This window comes from Mesoplodon densirostris, chromosome 17 (genome assembly GCF_025265405.1).
Source record: "Mesoplodon densirostris isolate mMesDen1 chromosome 17, mMesDen1 primary haplotype, whole genome shotgun sequence".
Lineage (NCBI taxonomy): Eukaryota > Metazoa > Chordata > Mammalia > Artiodactyla > Ziphiidae > Mesoplodon > Mesoplodon densirostris.
Window position 1 is genome coordinate 68,486,504 of NC_082677.1, and position 22,457 is coordinate 68,508,960.

The following is a 22,457-nucleotide window of genomic DNA, read 5'->3' on the forward strand; positions in this document are numbered from 1 at the left end:
ACAAATACACTTTGTACAGCTTCTTTGAGTCCTGATTCAAAGAAGCTAACTGTAAAAGAAAATATTTTAGACACCTGGGGAATTATGAATATGGATGGGGTGTTAGCCTACATTAAGGAATTATTGTTAATTGTGCTAGATGCAATATGTAAAAACAAAGGTTTTGTCAGTCAGCGATGCATAAGAAGTTGTCTCTGAAATAATCTGATTTCTCAGATTTGCTTTAAAATGAATTAGAACTGGGCAAATACTGATAACTGTTGATGCTGAGTTAGAGGGATTCATTACAACTATAATCTCTACTTTTGTGTAAATTTTTAAAGTTCCATAATAAAAAGTTTTTAAAAAGTTAAGAGTGAAAAAAGTAGTGCATTGACTGTGAACCCCCTCTTTTAAAGATAGCACACAATGAATTGTTGTAAAGAGAAGCAAAAAAATTGACCCAATAACTATATCTTAAGCATCATCTTGTTAAAGTCTTGAAACCCTTATACAAAATAAGGCCCTTCGTCATCAAAATCACCTCACTTGAGATGCCGATACAGCCAGTAAAAGAAAGGGCTAGGATTTGAGTCAAATCGGTCACTTGTCAGACCCTACCTAACACCCATTCTGCTGTTTCATTATACCACTGTCTCTCTAAATAGTACAATTTGAAATACTTTAAAGACAGCATCATCTACATATTTTTAATGAAGGTTAAAATATAAATAAATAAAAACCCTCTGTGAAGGTTGGGGTTACAAAAGAAAGAGATATCCCGGGACAGAAATTTTCTTCCTTTTCTTTTTCTTTTTCTTTTCCTTTTATTTATTTATTTATTGTCTCCCAGCGGTGCCAATTTCATGTTACACATTTCTTGTGTTACAGTCCTGGAATTCCTTTCCATTTCAAGTCCTTTCTTTTTCCCTCTTAATATGTTCAGAATGCCTCAGGCGAATGACATCCGGCTGATTACCATTGCACGGCAAATTTATCACATGACGCTTATTCTGCGTTCCATGAACCAACAGGTGCCTCCTTGGGCTAGGTGGCGTGCTCACCCCGTAGGTGGCATGAAAGACCCTCCTCTGGCCTTCACGAAGTCAGCAGTGGGGCCATCTAGCTCCTTCTCAGATATTCCAAGACTTTGTGCCTTACACAATTGACTTCACTTTTTAATTATTCTTAATGTATTATATTTTCACCAACATCTGGAGTTATACCCTTTTTAAAAAGACTTCAATATCGATAAAATAAAGAGACGTTTTGTTTGACTGAAATTAATGTGAAAGCATTAAACTGACTTAGATTTTCAATGCACTTTGGTTTTTAGCTTAAATAACACGGAAACACTCACCTTGACAATCCCCCGGATGTGCATTTTTGCTATCATCTCTGCCGTGTAGAGAAACATCAGCAGAGTGTCCAGGGCGAAGGTCACGTACTGCAGAGGAGGGTAGTGTTCGAAGGTCATGGGCGTGTTCATGCAGACAGAAATGACGCTGATGATGGCACAGATGCGCAGCAGAGAATGAACACACTGCAGAGATGGTCCAGAGTTACTATCTTGATGCCACGAAATATCCTAAACTTGTGTTATGAACCATGCTATTTGGAAAACGTAATAGCGAGATGGAAATATTTCACCAGTAGGGAGAAAAGGAAGAAGGAAACTAACACGTTAAATACTTGTAACGTGCTAAATATTTTCACGTATTTTACATCGCTTAATTATCAAAGCAACCTAATTTCCACATGAAAACACTAAGACTCAGGAAGGTTAGGGGGCTTGTCTGTGGTCCTGCATTAATAAAAGCAAAAGCTTCGATGTGAACCAGGTCAGGCTACCCCAATGGCTCTGATACTTACCAGGGCATAAGGCCATAATATAGGGAGATTCTGATTCAATCAAAATATGTATTGATAGAAAAGTGATATGCTATTACTTTCATAGTTTTTTATGTATTATGAGCACCTAGAAACGGGGACCATATTTATTGTAACTTCCTGGAATCTAGCACAGTGGCCTACCCTAGTAGACCTCAAATGCTTCTTAAAATAAATTGATACATATTCCATAAGAAGGGTTTTCTTTCTATTTTATCTTATATGTAACACCCTTGTATAAAAATATATTTTAAAATCTGCTCTCATCCTATATTTTCAAAGCTTAATAATAAATGGACTTTCCTCTTTACTTTGGAGAACATGTTTTATAAAAATTTAGCCCAGATATCTCTCCTAAAATGCCAAAAAATAAGTTTGTGTGCAATTCTGGCAGTGCACGTGCTGTTTGAAGACTTTCCTTAACCCCAACCTAAAGAAGTAGGAATTAAAAAGATAAATGTGTGTGTATACATCTGTATATGTGTAGGACATAAAATTACTCATGTATAACATCTTATTATGAAAACTAATACCTAGGATAAAAAATATTAATGCATATTCATGCTAAACCTACACAATTTATATTGCTAGCTAATCAGTTAGTACACAATTTTTAAACGTAATTTCAATGTGTTATTTATTGGCTGTCCTGTATATATATATGCAGTCACATTAGTCCTTTAATATACTCCCCCTGAAAGAAGATGTTTTAGTTTCATAGTAGATGGTTCTGCAGCTACACAAGCTAGCAAGCACCCACAATGAGAAACAGAAAAATTGTCAGAACTTTGAGGAGACTCAGACCCTTGTAGGCTGGTGAGTGGGTTATAATATTAATGACAGTTGTAATATTTGCATGAAGACATAATGCTGCTAATTCCATACCATATAAGTCACTGATGATTAACTTTAAAAGTTGATGTTCTTTTCATGGCAATTAGGAAGTGCTTCAATGAACATCAGTGTGTAAATTTAGCCCCATCTGGGCCTCCAACACAAAGGATCTAATTACACAAGAGTTTCAAAAGATGGGTTCTCCCACAACAAAACTGTCGTGAATTTAAAGAATGAATTCTCATTAAGCATTAATCATTCTAGTTAGTGTTTGCACGCCTACCTCTATAAAACTACCTTCTTCAGAAGTTCTCAGAAAGCTCTGTGTGTGGTGGATACTAAGAAAAAGTTAGCGACTGCTTTATTGTCTATTCCGTTCAAACTCTCTAGACGTGAATGGAAGACCTACTATGTGTCAGAAATTATGCTGGGCTCTGAGGACACACAAATGGAAACAACACAGTTTTGACTCATCACTACTTTCAGTCTGATATGCATAACATAGATATTTATATACAATATCATTTCTACTTACATATAAAGTAGGAGAAGTGGAAAGAGAAGAGGTTCATTCCATCTGTGGTGGGGGAGGGTCAAAGGAGGAAACTCAGAGTGGATGGGGGCAGGGGTCACATTTGAGCCAACCTTCATGGGTGAGGGGGATGTGACTCATCTGATCTGCTGGGAAAGGGTCTCCGGGCAAAGCAAACAATGTGAACTGGCTGAACATCTCGGAGGAGCAGGAAGCCACCGACAAGTGAACAGAGTGTGTGTAGATGCAGGAAAGGGCAGTTGCTGAACAAGTTAGAACCACAATATAAAGAGCTTTGCATGTGATACTAACGCATTTTGATTTGCACTGTAGGTAACCGGGATGTTTCAATGATCGTAAAGGAGAAGGGTGACGTAAACAGACACGGAAATGTGGAAAGAAATGTGAGCAGGCGAGAAGCAGTCTTGAGGACAGATTAGACGGGAAAGGGCAGGGGGACCAAGGCCGATCATCTTTATCATGGTCAAGGGAAAGGCAAGCACTGCGAGAGTAGTGGTTCATTTCCTGAATTCAGCCCCTGCTGCTGGTTTGAGAAAGGAGTTTACACCGCTCAGGATCCTAGAGCTGAGCTTCCCAGCCCTGTGACTATGCCTTCCGCCCCAGCTCTGGCTGCTAGACTGTCTCGTGTACAATGACACTTGGTGTAGCCAGGCTTCCCCTCAAGTTCCCATCAGCTTAATTAGGCAGAGAAGGTGACAAAATTCTTCAGAAACACTATCCGTTATCTCATTAACCTTTCCGTGCAACTCAGAACGAGACCTTTAATTCCAAACGTCTGATTATCTCCTCAGGCCCCTGCATCATGAGAAGGTAAGGAAAGGAAGTCTGGTCGAACAGGTCCCTCATCTCGGTCTCCAGCTTTGGGTCAACCTGAGAAGTGGTATTAACTCTACATTTCGTGGCTCTGAGGGGAGGAGGAGGCGCCAGACCACCTCTCATGCCTTCCTCTGTGAATAACTCACAGCAGCACCTCATTATTTCATCGGGATTGTTCGCAACCTCCAGACTCCGAGACTCATCCACGTTCTACTGCAGTTCAGACATTTCAAAGCCAAAGCGACATGAGTTTTGAATTAAATGAATCAAATTTCCTTTATATCGGCGTGGGCCTCGCCACACTTCCAGAAAGAAACTTACTGGCTTGTTAATCCAGAGTATGTCTGCGTTGTCCGACAGAGATTCATCAGGACCAAAGTCAGTGACCGGCTGGGCCTCCACCCTGGAACTCTGCTTCCTTTTGAGCATGCTGAAGTTAGCTCTGGGGAGCAAGTTCAAAACCACCGTCTGCAAGAGGAAATGGAGAGTGCGTTAGTGCCCTAAACCATCCTTACCCTAATCACAAAAACAGAGTCTCCCACGCATACCGAGGCATTTGTTAATTACACCCCTGCTCTATTGTACTGTATATAATCAATACATGCAGCTAGAAAATTTAAAAGGATGAGATAAAAGTTAATTAAAAAACTTGAAATTTTTTCTCTCAACCCAACAGATCGTCTTGTGCACGTCATACAACATTCTGTGTGCTACTTCAGAGACCACTGGGGTCTAGATGAACTGGGGTAAAACAGCTTTGCCTCTTAGGGTTCACAGATTAATAGGAAATGTTTTGAGGTCTATGTTCATATACCTAGAGCTGTCTCCACTTAATGGTGGTCTGTGCCAGAGCACAGCTGACCAATCCAGATAAACTACTCAGATCATTCTCAGAATTTTCCCCTGGGGTTCATTTAATATGACACTCACAGACAACATTTATTTCCAACAATAGGATAGACCCAAGTTGACCTCCCAATTTTGTCCTTGCCATAGTGGATGGGAGCCAGAGAGAATGGGGCAGAATCTACTCTAAATAAAGCGTTTTTTCTTTTATGAATTTTGTAACTATATCAATTCTTCTACCAACCCTGAAGTAAACCCAAAGCATACTGAAGAGGGGTACGACGAAATGCCCACTTTCCACTTAGATTTCCACAGTTCTGAGTCATCCCCATCTTGCTATACATGTCACCTCCCTTTAGCCATCTCTACCACCAGCCACAATCCAGCAGCTACACGTTGGGCCCTCAGGACACAAGTAGCAAATATAAGTGTAAAAATGTGGGAGGAGATACTGTAAAGGTAGGCGGTGCCTGATCACCCCTGCACCCACAGAGACTTCTCCTTTGATTAACACCTGCATTGAATCTTTTTGGTTTTTTAAAAATATTTATTCATTTGGTTGTGCCAGATCTTAGTTGCGGCTCACGGGCTCCTTAGCTGTGGCATATGAACTCTTAGTTGCAGCATGCATGTGGGATCTAGTCACCTGATCAGGGATCAAACCCAGGCCCCCTGCATTGGGAGCTCAGAGTCTTAACCACTGTGCCACCAGGGAAGTCCCTGGCTTGAGTCTTAAAGGAAGGAGAAGAGCTAACATTTTCTGGATATAAACTATGTTTGGGGCACTTAGCAATGTTATTTAATTTTTACAACTGGTGGAAGAAAGGAAACATCTTGTCTTTTTATGCAAGCATGAGGAAGTCCAGTCTCGAGGCAGCAACCAAGGTCACCAAAGCAAACTTGAGGTTTTAAAAGAAGCTCTGACTACAAAGTCTAAGGTGTTCGTAGTAGACCCAACTGGTGCTGAGCAATGATTAGGAGAATTTCTAAAGGCAGGTAAGGGAGGGTAAAGGTCCTCCAGGCAGCACACAGCCATGGCGACGACGAGTCAGGCAAATGCAGTAGTTCTATCCCCAGGAAGGTGCGCTGGCTGTGCTCTCTGCTGCTCCTCGGGGCTGGAGAAAGAAACCTAACCAAGGTCAGCGAGTGCCACTCAATCCTCGCGGGAGCAGGAGAAGAACAAGAATGTGTTTGCAGATTGTGTACGTGTGTGCAACATTCACTGGGAAAGAGAACACGGAAGCTCAGGACCAATCGTCTTTGATCCGATTCCCTGTGTTCGAGCGCCTACCTCTATGTCTGTTCTCCTTGATGCACCAAGGTAGGGGCATCTGCCTGGCCCTCTTATTCCCAGAAGAAATGAAGCTAATTGCCTTTAAGATGTGCTAGGTATTTCCAGGCTGCCTTGCCCTGAATATTGGATTTGAATATGGGTTTTGCAGGAGGCTGCACTAATTAATTTTATTTTACATAACTGTAGTTAGGGACTCTTGACATTGATATGTAAATATATGCAGAATATTCAAATTATGCTTGTTCTCAGATTTACTGTGTGGGGGGGAACATCTGGTGGCCTCAATTTAGGATGCTTCTTGAATGACAGTCTCCTATGTACCCAACAACTGGATACAGAATCTTTTAGAAATCCTTCAAGATTACACAACGCAAAGGAGGAAATAAAGAGAGGTTTTACAATGTAGTTCAAAGATGATACAAGAAAAATGTATAGGCCTAGCTACTAGCCATAATACCTTTCCACTGAGCCAGTGGAAGCTTATGAATGGCCATTTATTGGTCTGTGATCTGGCCATAAGTTAAGGTCTCAAAAAAATTTGATGTATAAATGTGAAATCTTCACATATGAATTCCATGCACCTTGTATTACTAATATTCCATCTGGAGCAAAACCGATTTTTGATTATGGATTTGTTATCTTAGAGAAGTAGACATCCAGAATTTATTTTTTTTTAAATCCCCACGATGGCTATATTTGAGCCCCCAAAACAGTGCAACTACAATGAATGACATTAGTTATCATCCACTTTCAAAATTTACCTCATACAAAAGTGTCACCAAATCAAATAGTGCCCAGGAAAACCTGGTTAATCCACATATATATTAAAACTCAACAAATATGTATTTATCAACAACTAGCTCCTAAATCACTGAACCTATAACTGATTTAATAATATTAAATAAGTTCAAGTTACAAATATATGAAGAATCCAAAATTAATTTGAGGCAATTAATTGTAATAATTTTCCTTTATATACAGAAATATTGTCATACACATTCATTCATGTTGAATCAATATAACTGAGTACAGCAAACCTATTATTCCCCTGATAAAGACCAGGAGGAATATTTAAGTATCCTAGGTACGCTTATTATTTTGATGGGAAATTGCTTCTGTGTATCTTAGTCCTATCACTATCATGTACTTATAACACGATGCTTTTCTCTCTGTTTACAGAAGTGTCCTTCATAAGGCAGTGCGCTAAGTTTGACAAGCGGGGTTTTCAGTTGCTTTTTCATACTTATTAAAAGTAGCTGGTATTTAAATAGTTCAACAGCGGGTGGAGGCTGCACAGTTATAATATGTTCATTGGTGAATCTTTTACTTGGAAACAGCTAGTGGCAACTCAGGGAGAAAAGACACTTTGGTTCATGGCTCTCTTTTAAATGGTTAAAATCCAGTTTTGTAGTACGTGACAGCAATATTTTACTTCCTCAGGCCACCCCAGCTCTCTCTGGACCAAAAGTAAATATATTCATTTTTCTTTAGCTGTGAGGTACTTGCCACCCTGTTGGTCTTTTCTTCTCCTTGGAACTCTCTTGGGTTTGCATTCGTCTTTTGAATCTTCCATCTTCTACATTATGGTTTCTAGCATGTCCTTTACCTGCTGTCCTGTGTGCCTGTCCTCTGTACTTAACCCCTCAAATGAGCATCTGTTCCCACAGTTTCCATCACCATCTGTCGATGGCCAGCAGCTCCTATTACTGAGTCATGTACCTACGTGGCTACTCCCTCAACTGTAGCCATGCCAACACCATCATCACTTGAAAATCAACAGGACAGGTGCTACCAGTCCGACATACTTCTACTTCACCCCTTCCTCTCAGTTCCCAGATCCTACTGCCCTGAACTTTCCCAGTCCCCGCAGGCAGGTCTCCACACGTGCACAGATTCCCTCGTCACAGATCCTCACTGGTGACTTCTTTCCTCCTTCCTCACTCCACGTATGTCCAAGGCCCCTTTCCCTTTATCCCTATTACTAGAGCCCATTCCAGGCCATGGGACCTCAGGTCTGGATGGTCACAAACATCACCCCCTTTTTTTTTTCCGGCCACGCTGTGCAGCTTGCAAGATCTTAGTCCCCCAACCAGGGATCGAACCTGGTCCCGGCAGTGAAAGCACAGATTGTAATCACTGGACCACCAGGGAATTCCTGACATCACCCTTTCTAATATGTCCTGTCTTTTATATTAGAATCAGCTTCCCAACACACTGAGATGGTCTTTCCTGTAACCCAGGCAACCTCCCCTTATCCTGTTTCCCATTCATTCATTCACACAGAAAATACTACGAATCCACTGTGGTACCAGGCACCGTGACATGTGATGGGAACAGCAAGGCATTCCTGGAGCTTAGTTAACCTTATGTTTCAAGGACACTGAGAGCCAGGGATTTTCACTTGCGTTTCTTTCATACTCACACCCACACACTCCACTTGAGTCGGGCAAACACCCCGTTGCCTGCCATCCTCCAACCTTTCTCAGCTGCTTCAGCACCTTTTTCCAGCTGTATCCCCTCTGTCGTCTGCTGCCAATTCCACATCGGTGCTCCCTATTCCCTACTTTAATTCACAAAGGGTTTTTGTCTCTACATGTGATTTGTTTGTTACACCTGAAAGATTTGATGTTTGGGAATAAAAGTGTAGACGAGAGAAACATACCACTCCAGCAGACTTACAGCATCTATTTTATTCTAAAAAGCCCCCAAAGAAGACAGAAGTCACTGATTTATTTCTAGTCATTAGGTGTTATTACAACTGGCGACACATCGAAATCAACAACTCGTCTTCTGGTGATTTATGTGCACAAACTCTGGGGTCTTTTCAAGTTCAAGTGGAATCATTTAGCTACTGTCCCATCCAAGATACACACACATTTAAGGGTGGGCTTTTATCTCACTGCCGTCACAATTTGGGAAGGAAATTAAGAAAACAAAATGTTCAATAATATCCCTCCAACTTCTCTCCCCAAGCTTTACTTCTTTGTCTTTGGTGGAGCGGCCTTCATTGCCAGCAGAGGTTTTTCATTCATTCATGCTTACATAAATGCATTCATTAAAAAAAAAATCATCCAAACCATCGTGTTAGGTGATGTGGATTCAGCAGTAGCAAAACACGCCTGGTCTCGTTCCTCCTGGAATTCCTGAATGCCCCATGTTCCTGACACAGCAGACGCACTTAGTTTAAAAGCAGAGGAGATAATTAAAGGTGAGCCTCTAACCACTCTGCCCTCATTCTGCAACCTCCACCTGCTGGTTTTCTTATTCTTTCACTACCTCGTCGCTAGCTCCACATCACCTCCTATTGAATAGTCGATCCCCAGTGTGCCTCTGTATCTGTGCTACCAGACACAACGAGATTCACAAACAAGCCAGGACAGCCGACCAACTGGTCCCTTCCTAGACCTCAGATACCTAAACCTTACATTAAACTAGAAGAAAATCATTTAATTTTAATTTTATTCTCATTACACAAAAAATTTGTGGTAGGAAAATTAGAAATATAAAAACAAAACGAGAAACAAAGTGAAAACCATCAGGAATTCTAGGCACTCAGCTATATTGGCAAAGTATTTGTTGAGTGCATACATTGCGCCAGCCACGAGGCAAAGTGCCGCAGCAGAGCTATAATCAAATATGCTCTCTCTCCTCCTGAAATTTCCTTTAGTTGGAGCGCTTACTCTCCAATGGGATACGGAGTGTATCTTTTTTTTTTTTTCTTTTTTTTTTTTTGCTGTACGCGGGCCTCTCACTGCCGTGGCCTCTCCCGTTGCGGAGCACAGGCTCCGGACACACAGGCTCCGCGGCCATGGCTCGCGGGCCCAGCCCTCCGCGGCATGTGGGATCCTCCGGGATCGGGGCACGAACCCGTGTCCCCTGCATCGGCAGGCGGACTCTCAACCACTGCGCCACCAGGGAGGCCCCGGAGTGTATCTTTTAAAAAAAATTTATTTGGCCACGCCGCACGTCATGCCTGCAGGATCTTAGTTCTCGGACCCGGGATTGAACCTGTGCCCCCTGCAGTGGAAGCACAGTCTTAACCACTGGACCACCAGGGAAGTCTGGAGTGTATCTCTTTTAGTATCTTCTTTTCCGTATACTGTTATGTTTTCCATGCATATATTTATTTTTAAGTATTTGTGCTTAAACGTTTTGTAACCAGCTTTTTTTTTTTTTTCATCTAGCAGTATCCTGTGAAATCTTTCTCTGTCAATAAATATACAGGCACAGAAAACCCTAACTATTAATAAATACCACCTTCAAACATCTGTCCTTCCTTGCCTTTCTGGTCTCCTAAGCTCATTTACAACCTTACATGTGCAAGGCCTTGCTGGGCAAACAGATACAAGCACATCTTCTAGCTTAAGCACCAATGTTGAATTTGTTGTTGAGAAAGGTATCACCACATGTTTTGGGAGACAACTGAATTCGAGGTTACCAATTTTTTTGATGTGGGCATTACAAACAATTCTTATTTCAATGTTTCTATGTCTCCCTCCTTTTTTAAATGGCCACAGAACCCCAAACAACAAACCACCCTGTATATCTCCTTTGGAACAAGAAGAGTTTCCTGCCTTTCCCCATATGCCTGGTGTATGCATATTAAAAGCTTCCACTGTACTTCAGCGCATCATAATAACAAAGTGAAGACCAAAGGGGATGCTTATTCCTCAAGCTGGAGCTGACAAATGTCATTGGTTCTTAAAGTTAGACTGTCTGTTTTCGTCTGGCCAAATTTTCTGCCTGACAGAGGACGTGTCCATTCAGAACAAATGAATGCACAATCATAACATTTTATGCCGTGGTTTTAAATTAGGAGGAAAAGCCCACTATTTCTGTCTTGTTTTCTGTTACCCCAAATCCTTCTGCCCCGCCTCACACTTAACCTACACTGGCCCTTCCTCCAACCCCCGGGTACCCTGGAGCCTCAGAGCCTGGGGTGACTGCACCTCTCTCTGCCCAGCTGAGTGTCCTGTCTCCCCACCTCGAGGGTCTGAAACTTGTCCTCTAGTTCTCCAAGCCCAGGTCAACTCAGTGCTCGGCTCTGGGCAGCGAGGACGGGTGTCCCGTGCTGCCTGGGCACCCTGCACCTCCCTCCACGAGCCCGCCTCTTACAGCCTTGACAGCCTGGCACGTGGTGCTTTCCCACGCTGGGCCCCAGCGACCCCGGGGTTTCCTGTTCAGTGATGCTCTTGATCTTAACAAGCAACAGTGCTTAAGGGAAAGTGATACAGGTCGAATGTGATGTAAAACTGAAGAGATACCCCCTAGTCTGAATGCGTTATAAAAAGGAAAACAATCCTCAATTACACACACCCACACACACACACACACACACACAGAAATCTACCAAAAAACCCAGAAAAAGGAGATGAAATGCTTTGGAAGACACAGAAATTCCCCTTGGTAAAGTAGTGAGCTCATCAGTTGATTTCCTCCCAAATTAAGCTGACCGCCATGTAAAAGACTCCTTCCCACACAGATGTTTACTGAGGGCTTCTCCTGTGCCAGGCCTGGTTCTAAGCATGTCATATATCATGTCATTCGAGTCTTACAAGAACCACTTCACAGATCAAGAAACTTAGGTACAGAGATGAGCCAGGATATGAACCAAGACAAAGTGATACACAGAACTATTAAATCAAAAATTAAGTACATTATAAAATAGATAATAAAAAGAAAACGACTTTTCAACATTTTTTCTTTTTCTTTTTAAAGCGTGATTTTTAAAAAATATATTTATTTATTTGGTTGCACTGGGTCGTAGTTGCGGCTCGCGAACTCTGAGTTGCGAGATCTAGTTCCCTGACCAGGGATCGAACCCAGGCCCCACTGCATTGGGAGCTCGGAGGCTTAACCACTGCGCCACTAGGGAAGTCCCTCAACACTTTCTAACCATACAACCTTGTAATTCTAAACTCTCTTAGCATTGATTATTGTTTGCGAAAATACTACAGACATTCTCCTCTCTTAAAACTGAATCCATTTTTGTATTATATGAGTCATATTATAGTTATTCCAGCCACACATTTATAAAAATGTGTCGATTCTTTTTTCTAGTAAGAAATCATCAAACGCCTCATCAGATCTATCTAAATGTCACTTTCAGATAGCTGAAGTTATTATGCATGTACCCAGCCTTTTTCCTTGAGGATGAATCCTAGAAATAGTCTATTATGCTTTTATCATCTTTTGTCTAAATTGTGGGGGAAAAAAAACCACATAAAGAAGCATTTACTAACTTCCATCTGATAATCTTACATCATGTAGTAAAGAGACAGCTGTCTTAACTTCCTAAGGATGACAGATTTCTTCATTTCTTAGAGTTAGTTTTAGTCTCATAAATTCTTGACCGAATGTGCTGAGAACATGAAAAATAGAAAACAGATCTGACTTATGATACATGGGTAAAAGAGTGTATGTTTTTCTGCAGAGATTATATTAGGGCAGAAAGAAGAGCTTTATTGAGAGAAGTCCTTCTGTCATAGTCAAAATGCAAAGCTCAGGGCACTGTCAGGGTTGTGATTCTATTTTGTAGTGTTCTTTGTTCTTCTAGCAAGGAAAATCCAGACTAAATAGGAGCTACCAATCAGAAGTTAGCAAGTGGTAGCTGTTTATTCAACAAAAGAACCGTTTAATCTAAAAGTTTCTCATAATAATGTGTTTGGCCATCCCAAGAAATGGTACACTTCTTTCCGGATATTCTCAGAGAGAATGACTACACACACATCGTGCAGTTTGCAGAAAGGACTTCTATCCCATCTGGGAGTTTGCAATAGATTATCTCCCAAGAGACTTCCAATGATAAAATTTCTTAACACACTCTTGAAGCTGCTCATAATTTTATGCATTTTATCAACTCAGGGTAGCATGGTGGTCTGTAAATTACTGTACATAATTTTAGAAGAGAATCAAGCTTAAGCATTATGCACTTTTTTTTTTTTTTTTTTTTTTTTTGCGGTATGCGGGCCTCTCACCGTCGCGGCCTCTCCCGTTGCGGAGCACAGGCTCCGGATGCGCAGGCCCAGCGGCCATGGCCCACGGGCCCAGCCGCTCCGCGGCACATGGGATCCTCCCAGATCGGGGCACGAACCCGCATCCCCTGCATCGGCAGGCGGACTCTCAACCACTGCGCCACCAGGGAGGCCCCACTTTTTTTTTTTACTTGAAAGATGAGAGCAAACATTTATCAAAAGCTGGCTCTGTGCCAGGCACTATTCCAAGGTCGTAATACCTCTTTGATGTAGTTTTTAGTATTACCCCCTTTGTACAGATTAAAAGTCTGAGGCAAGCTTGCCCAGATCCACATGAACTGGAAGCAAGTTTAGAACCCAGGGAGTCCATTTTGTTGGGAGGACAGAGGTAGGGGAGGGAGGGAGAGAATGGGCAGAGAATTTGACTTACTTTTTAACTTCAAGAACTTTTGTACAATTCAAATGTTTTGCAACAGTGATGAATTTCATTGTAATTTCTTTAAGACAAGTAAAATATGGAAATCATCAGTTTTTAAGCATAAACAAATGACACCTGACATTTGCTGAGGACTTATCATGTGTGAGGCTAAGAGCTTTGAGTGGATTATCTCATCAACTGCTCCCCACGCCCGGATAAACAGGTGTCTCCTTATTCCTCTTTTACAGATGACAATTAAGTTCAGAGAACGTGAGTGCCTTACCCAAGGTCACTTTCTGACCTTTACCCCCATGATATTCAGTTGTCCTTGTCTTTCAACCTGACCTTTCCAGGGCTTTGTGAAGAGAACTTTCTCTTTCCCCAGCGAACAGAGATGGGGAGTCTCCAAGTTCTGGCCTCTCCCAGGTCTGAGCAGTGAAACTAAATTAGAGCACGGCAGCACCTAGACTGCAATGCCCCGGGGCAAGTGTCTCCTGTTCCCAAAGTACCCTTTGCTCTTGAAACTTAATTGGCCCAATGCGATGCATCTTTTCTTCTAATTGGTTCCTAGTGGTTGGAGGAAAGGCAGGCAGCTGCCTGAGTTCTAGGTCAGCCTTAGCAACAGCAGAGCACATCACTTAGCAGGCAAACTAAAACATCGTTAAAACTGGACCCCAGATCCCAGCAGCAATCTCTCTTTCTGTATCTCTCTGCCTCTCTCTCTCCAAATGCACTTTTCATTTGGGTGCTTTCTCGTCTACGTCTTGGCCCTAGCTAAATCGGGATGCAGCCTTGCAAAAACAGTGTTACATGCGCGGTCCAGTCTCAGCAGGATAGCAAGAGCCACCCAAGATGGGCCACCAAACAGAGCAAGCGAAACATTTAAAGCGCCACCTCCAACCGCAGGCTCTTCTCTCGTTTCCTTTTGTCAACACACTGATTAAAAACAGAAAATGGTTCCCCACTTTTTATACTGACTCTACTTCCTAAATCCCAAAGAAAAGCAGCATATTTTTTTTCTAGTTCTTTCTACAAATACTTCAAAACAGTCTCATTACTTCCTCAAAGATTCAGTTCTGTTTCATTTTTAATTGTGAAAATTGAATTTTCTTTGACCTTTAAAAATCACTAGATTTGGGCTTCCCTGGTGGCGCAGTGGTTGAGAGTCTGCCTGCCGATTCAGGGGACAAGGGTTTGTGCCCCGGTCCGGGAAGATCCCACGTGCCGCAGAGCAGCTGGGCCTGTGAGCCATGGCCGCTGAGCCTGTGCGTCCGGAGCCTGTGCTCCGCAACGGGAGAGGCCACAACAGTGAGAGGCCCGTGTACCGCAAAAAAAAAAAAAAAAAAAAATCACTAGATTTGGTAAAGGAATTCAGGATAGACTATGATGTCCCAACACCACTGCACCCTGCATGCCAAACTAAAACAGCCCATCAGTAGGAGAGGGTTAGAAGTTGTATTTGTCTCCTAAATCACTGTATTGATTACAAAATGAGGCAATCAGCTCACACATGTAGGCTGACCAGCCTCTTTCCAACTTCTCTACTCAGAAAATTCAGTCAATCCTTTTAACAAGCCCTAGCCTTTCACCCCAAGTTTAGAAAGGATATGCATTTTTAATTTTGTGAGTTATTTTGGGTACAAGGTAGGTGTAGGAAATTTTTAAGAAAAGAGTATCAGAGTTAAAAATCACCACAGGCTGATGGTATAATTTTTTTAGAAAGGTCCAGTTTCCTCCAGGTCGTGGCAGAAGTTTCATGGGTTTTCATCATCCAATAGTCCAATGACGGGCATATTATTTTAAGAAACTGCTACTATCATTTAAATATTATGAAAGATCAGAAAAGGAGATTGTCTCTTTTTATTGTAGTTAATTAAAGTTGTAATGAATTTGCAATGGTTGGACAAAGAAGATGGATGGTTAAAACGGTGGTTTTCAAAACTTTTCCATACAGTAGTTAAATAGTATGGAAAATGAAAAGGAGCTATCTATTTATGTATGTGTGTGGTTGTTTAATTTTGTAATATGGATTCACAAAATTTGGACAATGGTGAATGTTTTAAAATAGTAGTTTCCAAAGATGGTTAACTTCTGAATCATTAGGGAGGTTTGTAAACACCCTCAACCATGGGCATCTTCCACCTCAGACATACTAAAACAGAACCTTGCAGGGTAAAGTATGGGAAATGGTGTTTTAAAAAAACACTCCCCAGGTGATTCTTAACACACTCTCCCAGTGCTGGAGAGATGGAACTCAAGAGATAGTGATGGAACCACTGGTCTAGATGCTCAGAAGAGCATTTTGACACTACAGAAATTATAGGTGATAGTCAAGACTGGTTATTGGGGGAAAAAATAAGAGAGACTAGTATAAATAATAAAGGTAAAATAGAAATCTGAGACAAAAATTTTGATCTATAACTGAATGTATATAAAGTATATTCTAAGTTTTCCTCAGAGAACTTCAGAATTTTCCACAAAAATATATTTGATATATTTAAATATATTTGAAATATATTTGAATATATTTGATATACAAGAATACATTTTTGTCTTATGAGAAGACAACTAAGAAATTTGGTTTTTCTTTGACTTTTCTACCATAATTTTCTAGTCTAGAATATGGCTATTCATTTCTTGAAAGGAACAAAGCAAAAACAATTTGTCTAGTTGAACTAACTAGCTTTTAACATTGCTTTCAATTTTTACTTAATAAAAAGTAGAAAATTGTTTTGAGGCTCCCCAGAGTTTAAAATTTCTTTTCTCCACAAAGTATTGACATATGGAATTGAGAGAAATGGAAAGACTAATCCAACAAGCTCTAGTTCTGAACATTTAACTTCCCTATTTACACTATTTATCTTATTCTCGGAGCTTCAGCTCCTGGGAGGAATAGCCAAGGAAGTTTCCATACTTGAATTACCTTTTTTTTACCCGAGGCAAATTTTATAACATATACTCAATAGTATTTTAAGCCATCACTGACATATCTTGTCTGATACAAATTTGTATCTTGTCTGACACAGGCCTCCATAATTTGTACTTTTCAGAAATAATAAGTAATTTTAAAAAATCCTTCCTCTACTCCAAATGTGATATGTGAAGCTGATCTCCTGTGGATTTCATAATAACAATAAAGAACTAATAAAGAAATAAAGAAGCAAAGGATTTAACCTGCAGATACAGTTAACTGAAAGATAAAGAAGTGATTCACTGTTCTACCTAGGCATTACAAATAGGAGGAAAAATGCCCACAATCACCCAAACTTGAGGTCCTCGATTCATTCCTCACCCACTCCTCCCTTTCATTCTGTTGGTTCAGCCACCAAGTTCTGTTAGCATTTGTTCTATTGATAAATCACCATCCAGCTCTCCTTTTCCATTCTTGTAGTCTGAGGTCAGTTACCCATCCTTAGAGTTTCATGCCCAGTTTCTCCAACACCTTCCTTCATTGGCCCCCATTCTTATTTTTCTCCTTCTTGACCTCATTCTTAGTTCTTGGCACACTGATGCCTCCTACAGATAGCTATACATTAATAGGCCTTAAAGACTGGAATGCTGGGCTTTATTTTTTTTCCATCAGATCTAAAACTTTTCTATTTCATCATGAATTCATTTATGTTTTTAAACATTCTGCTCTTTTTTCACCTCTCTAGTTCTTTTCTGTTGTTTTCTTTACTTCCTAAGCTGAAATGCTGCTTCCTTATCCCATCGTAGGTCATAGAGCTTTTGAGGAAATACTACATCTAAGGACCATGTTGCCCAAAATGAATACACACAAGAATAATTTTGGCTGTCTACACTATAATGCTATGATAATTAGTAGATGTATTATATATAGAAAGCTTGTAATTATAACTTTATTAAAGATAGCAACTTTTATTATTATAAGGTCCTTTTTCCTCATTTAATTCTTTTTTGAACTATTCTGTTTTTACATACTTCTACTTCACCTTTTATTTTTTTTGGTAGCAGGTGCCTAATATGTATTTCTTCATCTTTTTTATATTTCATTTTGATCCGTACTAGTATCGTAAGAGAACAATCTTCTGCTATTTTTCAGAATTACACATTTTCAGTATTTTACTGATCCTTTAATTTTGGAGGAGGAGAATGAAGCTAGTCTAAATTTTCCCTTGTGAATAGTTTTTTTCAACTTGATAAAAATACTGATGGAATATTTTCCTTTTTTTATTTTTCAAATTCAAAGTGTTCACCAGGCTAGATCTACATGTGGGCTACTTTTAATTAATTTTTCCTGGTCCATGATAACCCATCTTCATCTGAATATCTTTCCATCTAAAACAAAATAATTATTATATTTCCCTTAGAACAAGGCCTGTGTTCCATTTGCTCTGTTCTCCCCATCAGGAAGAGCACTTATTTGTGTGTCTGTGTTGGCTGTCTTCCACATATAGCATCCTTGCCCCAAACAAAGTCCTCTTTTCATCTCCTTCCTTTGCATAACCGGAGGTAAGTCTCACTCTTGATCTCTGCATAAATGATTCCCTTGGCTGCAGTGTTCTGACTTCTCATACTTCTAATTCTCCTGGACTCCCTCCCCGGAACCCCGTCTCCTGCCCCAACCTCTGGACTCACAGGGTCAGTCCCTGTCATCTGAGCACATTCTATTTGGTGTGGCTGCCCTTGCCCTGGGGTCTCATGGAGAAACTGCCTCAGAAGTCAATGAATTCCGTCTTACCAATAGAATGCTCCACCTTTAACCTTCACCCCTTCACATTAAGGGCTTCTGCAGAAGCTCTGTTACTTATTTTTTGTACAAATCTCTGAGAAAGGGAATTGTGACCTGAACCTTAGTTTTACCCATCAGTTTCATGAGCCCAGTTCCATCGGTACTGAATCTACAAGAAATGCCTTAGGGTTGACAGCCTAGGAACAAACGGTCTTCTTCTCTCTGTACCTTTAGGGCACAGATTTCTCATTATATAAATTCCTTTGATCATTTATTTGAAGTCTGAGTAGGAAAGCAAAAAGCAGAATTAGACACCTGAGCTCAAAAATCACTTTTCCTAAAAGACCTCGCATTTACTTACTCTTTTTATTCAGCTTTACAACTTTTATAGCATTCCTACTTTGATTTTACTCTAAGAGGTATATTTTATCAGCTGGATTTCAGATGAATTTGTTAAAGGTCAAGTCTTTATATAGTGCAAAGGTCATAAATCCAAGATATTTTATCTTCTATTATTCCTGTAAAAGAGGGAAGATGATCCACAAATACTAAAAAGAAGGCAGATTTACCTCAGAAAGCATATAAATCATCTTATTCAGAATTATAACCTTTAGAAAGTCAACTTGGAGCTATGTACATATCCATAACCTATAATATGTATTTCCATAAATTTATATATAATATATATCTACTTAATTTAGATAATCCATTTTTTCCAGGAATATCACTGTTTGGAATTTATCATGAAAAATAATAATTTCCAATAGAAATAAATCCCTATACTCTAACTATCTATCAGAACATTATGATGATGAAAAGCTGGAAACAGCAAATATCCCATGATAGAGTTATAGCCATGTTAAGTGAGCCTATATTCATAGGGCATAGTCTTATATAGCCATTTATAATTTTTTAAGAAAGAAAATTGTATAGAAACATGAAAAATACTTATGACAAATAATAAATGGAAAAAACAGCATAAAAAATGTACAACACATGACCACAGCTACACAAACGTCATATAGTCTTTAAAATACACAGATAGTACAATCTTTTGTATTAGGTTACTGGGACTATGGTTGGTTATTCTCTTTTCACAATCATTTCTGTCATTTCTTTCATATCTAATTATTTTTAAATTGAAAGGATTAATTTTAAAATGTTAAAAGTTTGCACACAACGAGTTTTGAAGGTGTAAAAACTTCTTGCACAAGTCCTTGAGACAGGTAAGAATCATATAACATGACAACCTCCAAAGTGTTGATGGGGTGGGGGCGCAATTTATAGTTTGTTTAGACTGAAGGTCATAGTTTCCAAATCAAAACTAGAAACTAGGCTATCTCGTTGTCTCTCCACTTGATTGCATATTTGTCTTTCCTGACAGATTCATAAGTCCTGGTCTATCTCTTTTCCTTATTGAAACTCTAGCTCCTAGCCCAGCGCCTGGTTTACATTGGGATACAATGTTATGGGGAGATGTTTTGTTTTTTTTTTCTTCACAAACTTGCGACTCTTCCCCTGGGATATATTCACATAGCCATGAAAATTCTAAAATTATCACAGCATCATTGATAAAGGATGAAACAAATATGTACATGCCTGCCCAAGTGTACACACACATATACACAGTCACAATGGACGCAGGAAAGAGAAGAGAAGCAAATGGAACTCATTTCAAAGAAATGCCCTACCCAAAGAAGAAGAAAAAAATGGTACCCAAAACTCCAATTCTCTAAACCGCAAGCATATGCTACGATTTCAAGTCGATATTTTTTCTTTTACAAGTGTAATATTTTTCCTCTTTGGACTATGTCATAGCTAAAGTTGACCACCATTTCACACGGCGTGTCTTCAACTTTTGCAGAGCTCCTAGTACGGTTACCATCTACTCTGCCAAAATGTCACATCTTCTATGAACTCCAAGTGGGTCCAACCAGCCTGTTCACTTTTTCATTTTTCTCTCAAACGACTTTTCCTTCACTCTGGTTTTAGCAACAGCCAGATCAAATATACTAGAGATGAATGGAAAATCCAACATCAAAGGCCCACAGAACGAAAGCGCACCAATTAGGAAATACATTTTTGCTGTTTTTGTAGAGGATTGAGAAGCCATGATTTTTATTTAGAACTGTCGAAACTTAATCTTTGAATGTTAAAAAAAAAAACACCATTCCTGCTCTATATCTGCCTTGCGGATAACTGCCATAGGCCAACCTCTCCTCTCCTATTTAATTTCAAGTCACAGTTGTAGCTATGAAAATATGAATCATAATTTTTTAAAAAAATAGCCACCCGTTACTTCCTGATCCCTATTAAAGGTCTTCGCCAAACCGGACCTCCTCGTACACAAACTCTCACCGCCAGGGCAATCCAGGCCTAGCTGATGACTGTACAAACATGAGATTAAAAACACATCCTTCCGAGGCCTGAACCTGAGTGTGTCTGAACACGCATCCTTGATCGTATATTCCCTGAACAATTATGCCTAAAATTGAAAGATTTACCCTATGATATTTCAAGCATTTATCAGGACCTGCGTTTAGACTTATCACGCTACCCTGAAAGAGGAAAATCTGAGTCCGAGAGACACAGCCCTGCTCAGGGTTCTGGGCCCGCCTTGAGTTTCCAGCCAGGAGACCCACACCGGTCTCTTAAGGGCTCAATGACAAAACGGTGTGGCTCTGGCAGGACCCTGCTTTGCTCGCCGTGTGGCCACCCTAATGACAGCCACTCAAACAGGCCAATTCATAAAAGAAGGGATGTGAAGCGCAGAGCGACGCGCAGGAGCCTGGCGGCGGGGTGGGCAAGGCCGGCCCGGAAACCTGCCGAGGCAGGCGGCCCTCACACCTGCGCGATGGCCCCGGGGAGCGCTGCGCATCCGCCTCAAGCCCGGGCACCTGGGCCCCGGGTGCCGGCGGGGCAGGCCGAGGTCTGGCGGCCCGGGGCATCCAGCGCGCATCCGAGGCCGGGGAAGGCGCACCCCGCGGCGGGGGCAGGGGAGCGCTTCGCGGCCGCCCGCGCCCGTTCCCCGCGGAGCCCGGGGGGCGCTCGCTCCGCGCCCCGCGCCCCGCTCCCGGCCCTCGCCCCCCGCCCCGGCCCGTCTGGGCCGCCCGGCCGGGACCAGAGCGACCGGCGCGCCCCCCCGGGCCTCCGGCGGCCGTCACTAACCTGTAACCCCGGCGCTCAGAGCGGTCATGGTGCCACGGCGGCGGCGGCGGCGGGTGGCGGGCGGCACGCGGCGGCGGGCGGGGCGCGCAGCCACCGCGGGGACGCGGCCCCTCACCTCCGCGGCTCCGGCGGCGCGCTCCACCCGGGATGCTGGGCCTGCGAGGGCGAGGGCGGGGGCTGGGGCGAGGGCGGGGGCGGGGGGGAGGGGTTTTTTCTTTCTGCCTTTTTTTAAAAATCAGAGTTGGCTTTGCCGCAGGGGTTGGGATGCTGGAGGCACCCCGGGCTGAAGGGAGGAGACGGCAGAGGGGAGCGGGAAGGTCGGTGCAATCAGGTTCCTTGTCTCCGGCCGCCGCCACCGGCCCAGCCTCCCAGCAGCAGCAGCTGGGCTCTCCCCTACCAGCTGCTCCTCCTGTGCTCCCTGGTGTGCTCACCGAGCGCTCGTCGCGCACTCGGGATGGGCACATGTAGGGCCACGGCGGACAGGCGAGAGGGGCCCGTGTACGTGGAGTCTTGTCTTACTGGACCCAGTATCTGAGGATGCGGACTAGTTTCACCTTTGTGTATGAAACTGCTAAATCATGAGGGCATCGGTGACGTTGATCTCTTTTAAGCATGTTTACATTTTCTCTTAACATTAAAATCTTTCGTTATGTGCATGAGGCTGGATGCCCATTCAAAAAGTGGTCACCTCCAGGCGCTGTAAGGATACCTGGACAGGAAGCTGCACCTGATGTTTCCTGGGGCTCCCAGCGGAGCAGGTTTGGGGAAATCTTGGAAATTTGAGCACCCTGCTCAGACCCAGGGGACATTATCCTCTCAGCTGCATTTGTTGAAAAGTTTACTCAGGCGCTGGCATCTTGCTTTGTAGTCAGATATTAAACCCACCAAGAATCCTTGACAGTGATTTAGTGCTTGTGTGTGGTCCTGTCTTCACAAGCATCATACACACACAGCACATAAATACAGGGAGAGAGAAAACTGAATGAAACTTC

The 22,457-nt window shown here is 41.9% G+C and overlaps 1 protein-coding gene across 1 annotated transcript in view; it reads right to left on the bottom strand.

Annotated features, from left to right (window-relative positions):
* The window catches only part of NALCN (sodium leak channel, non-selective), a 263,906-nt gene extending 242,373 nt beyond the window's left edge, over positions 1 to 21,533 (bottom strand). Inside the window, exons 1-3 of the mRNA XM_060079639.1 lie at positions 21,466 to 21,533; positions 4,394 to 4,540; positions 1,340 to 1,522 (exon numbers count right to left, since the gene is read on the bottom strand). Of these exons, the coding sequence (XP_059935622.1) occupies positions 1,340 to 1,522; positions 4,394 to 4,501 (291 nt within the window). The 5' untranslated portion in view covers positions 4,502 to 4,540; positions 21,466 to 21,533. The remainder of the gene's footprint in view (positions 1 to 1,339; positions 1,523 to 4,393; positions 4,541 to 21,465) is intronic.
* Between the last annotated feature and the right edge of the window lie 924 nt (positions 21,534 to 22,457).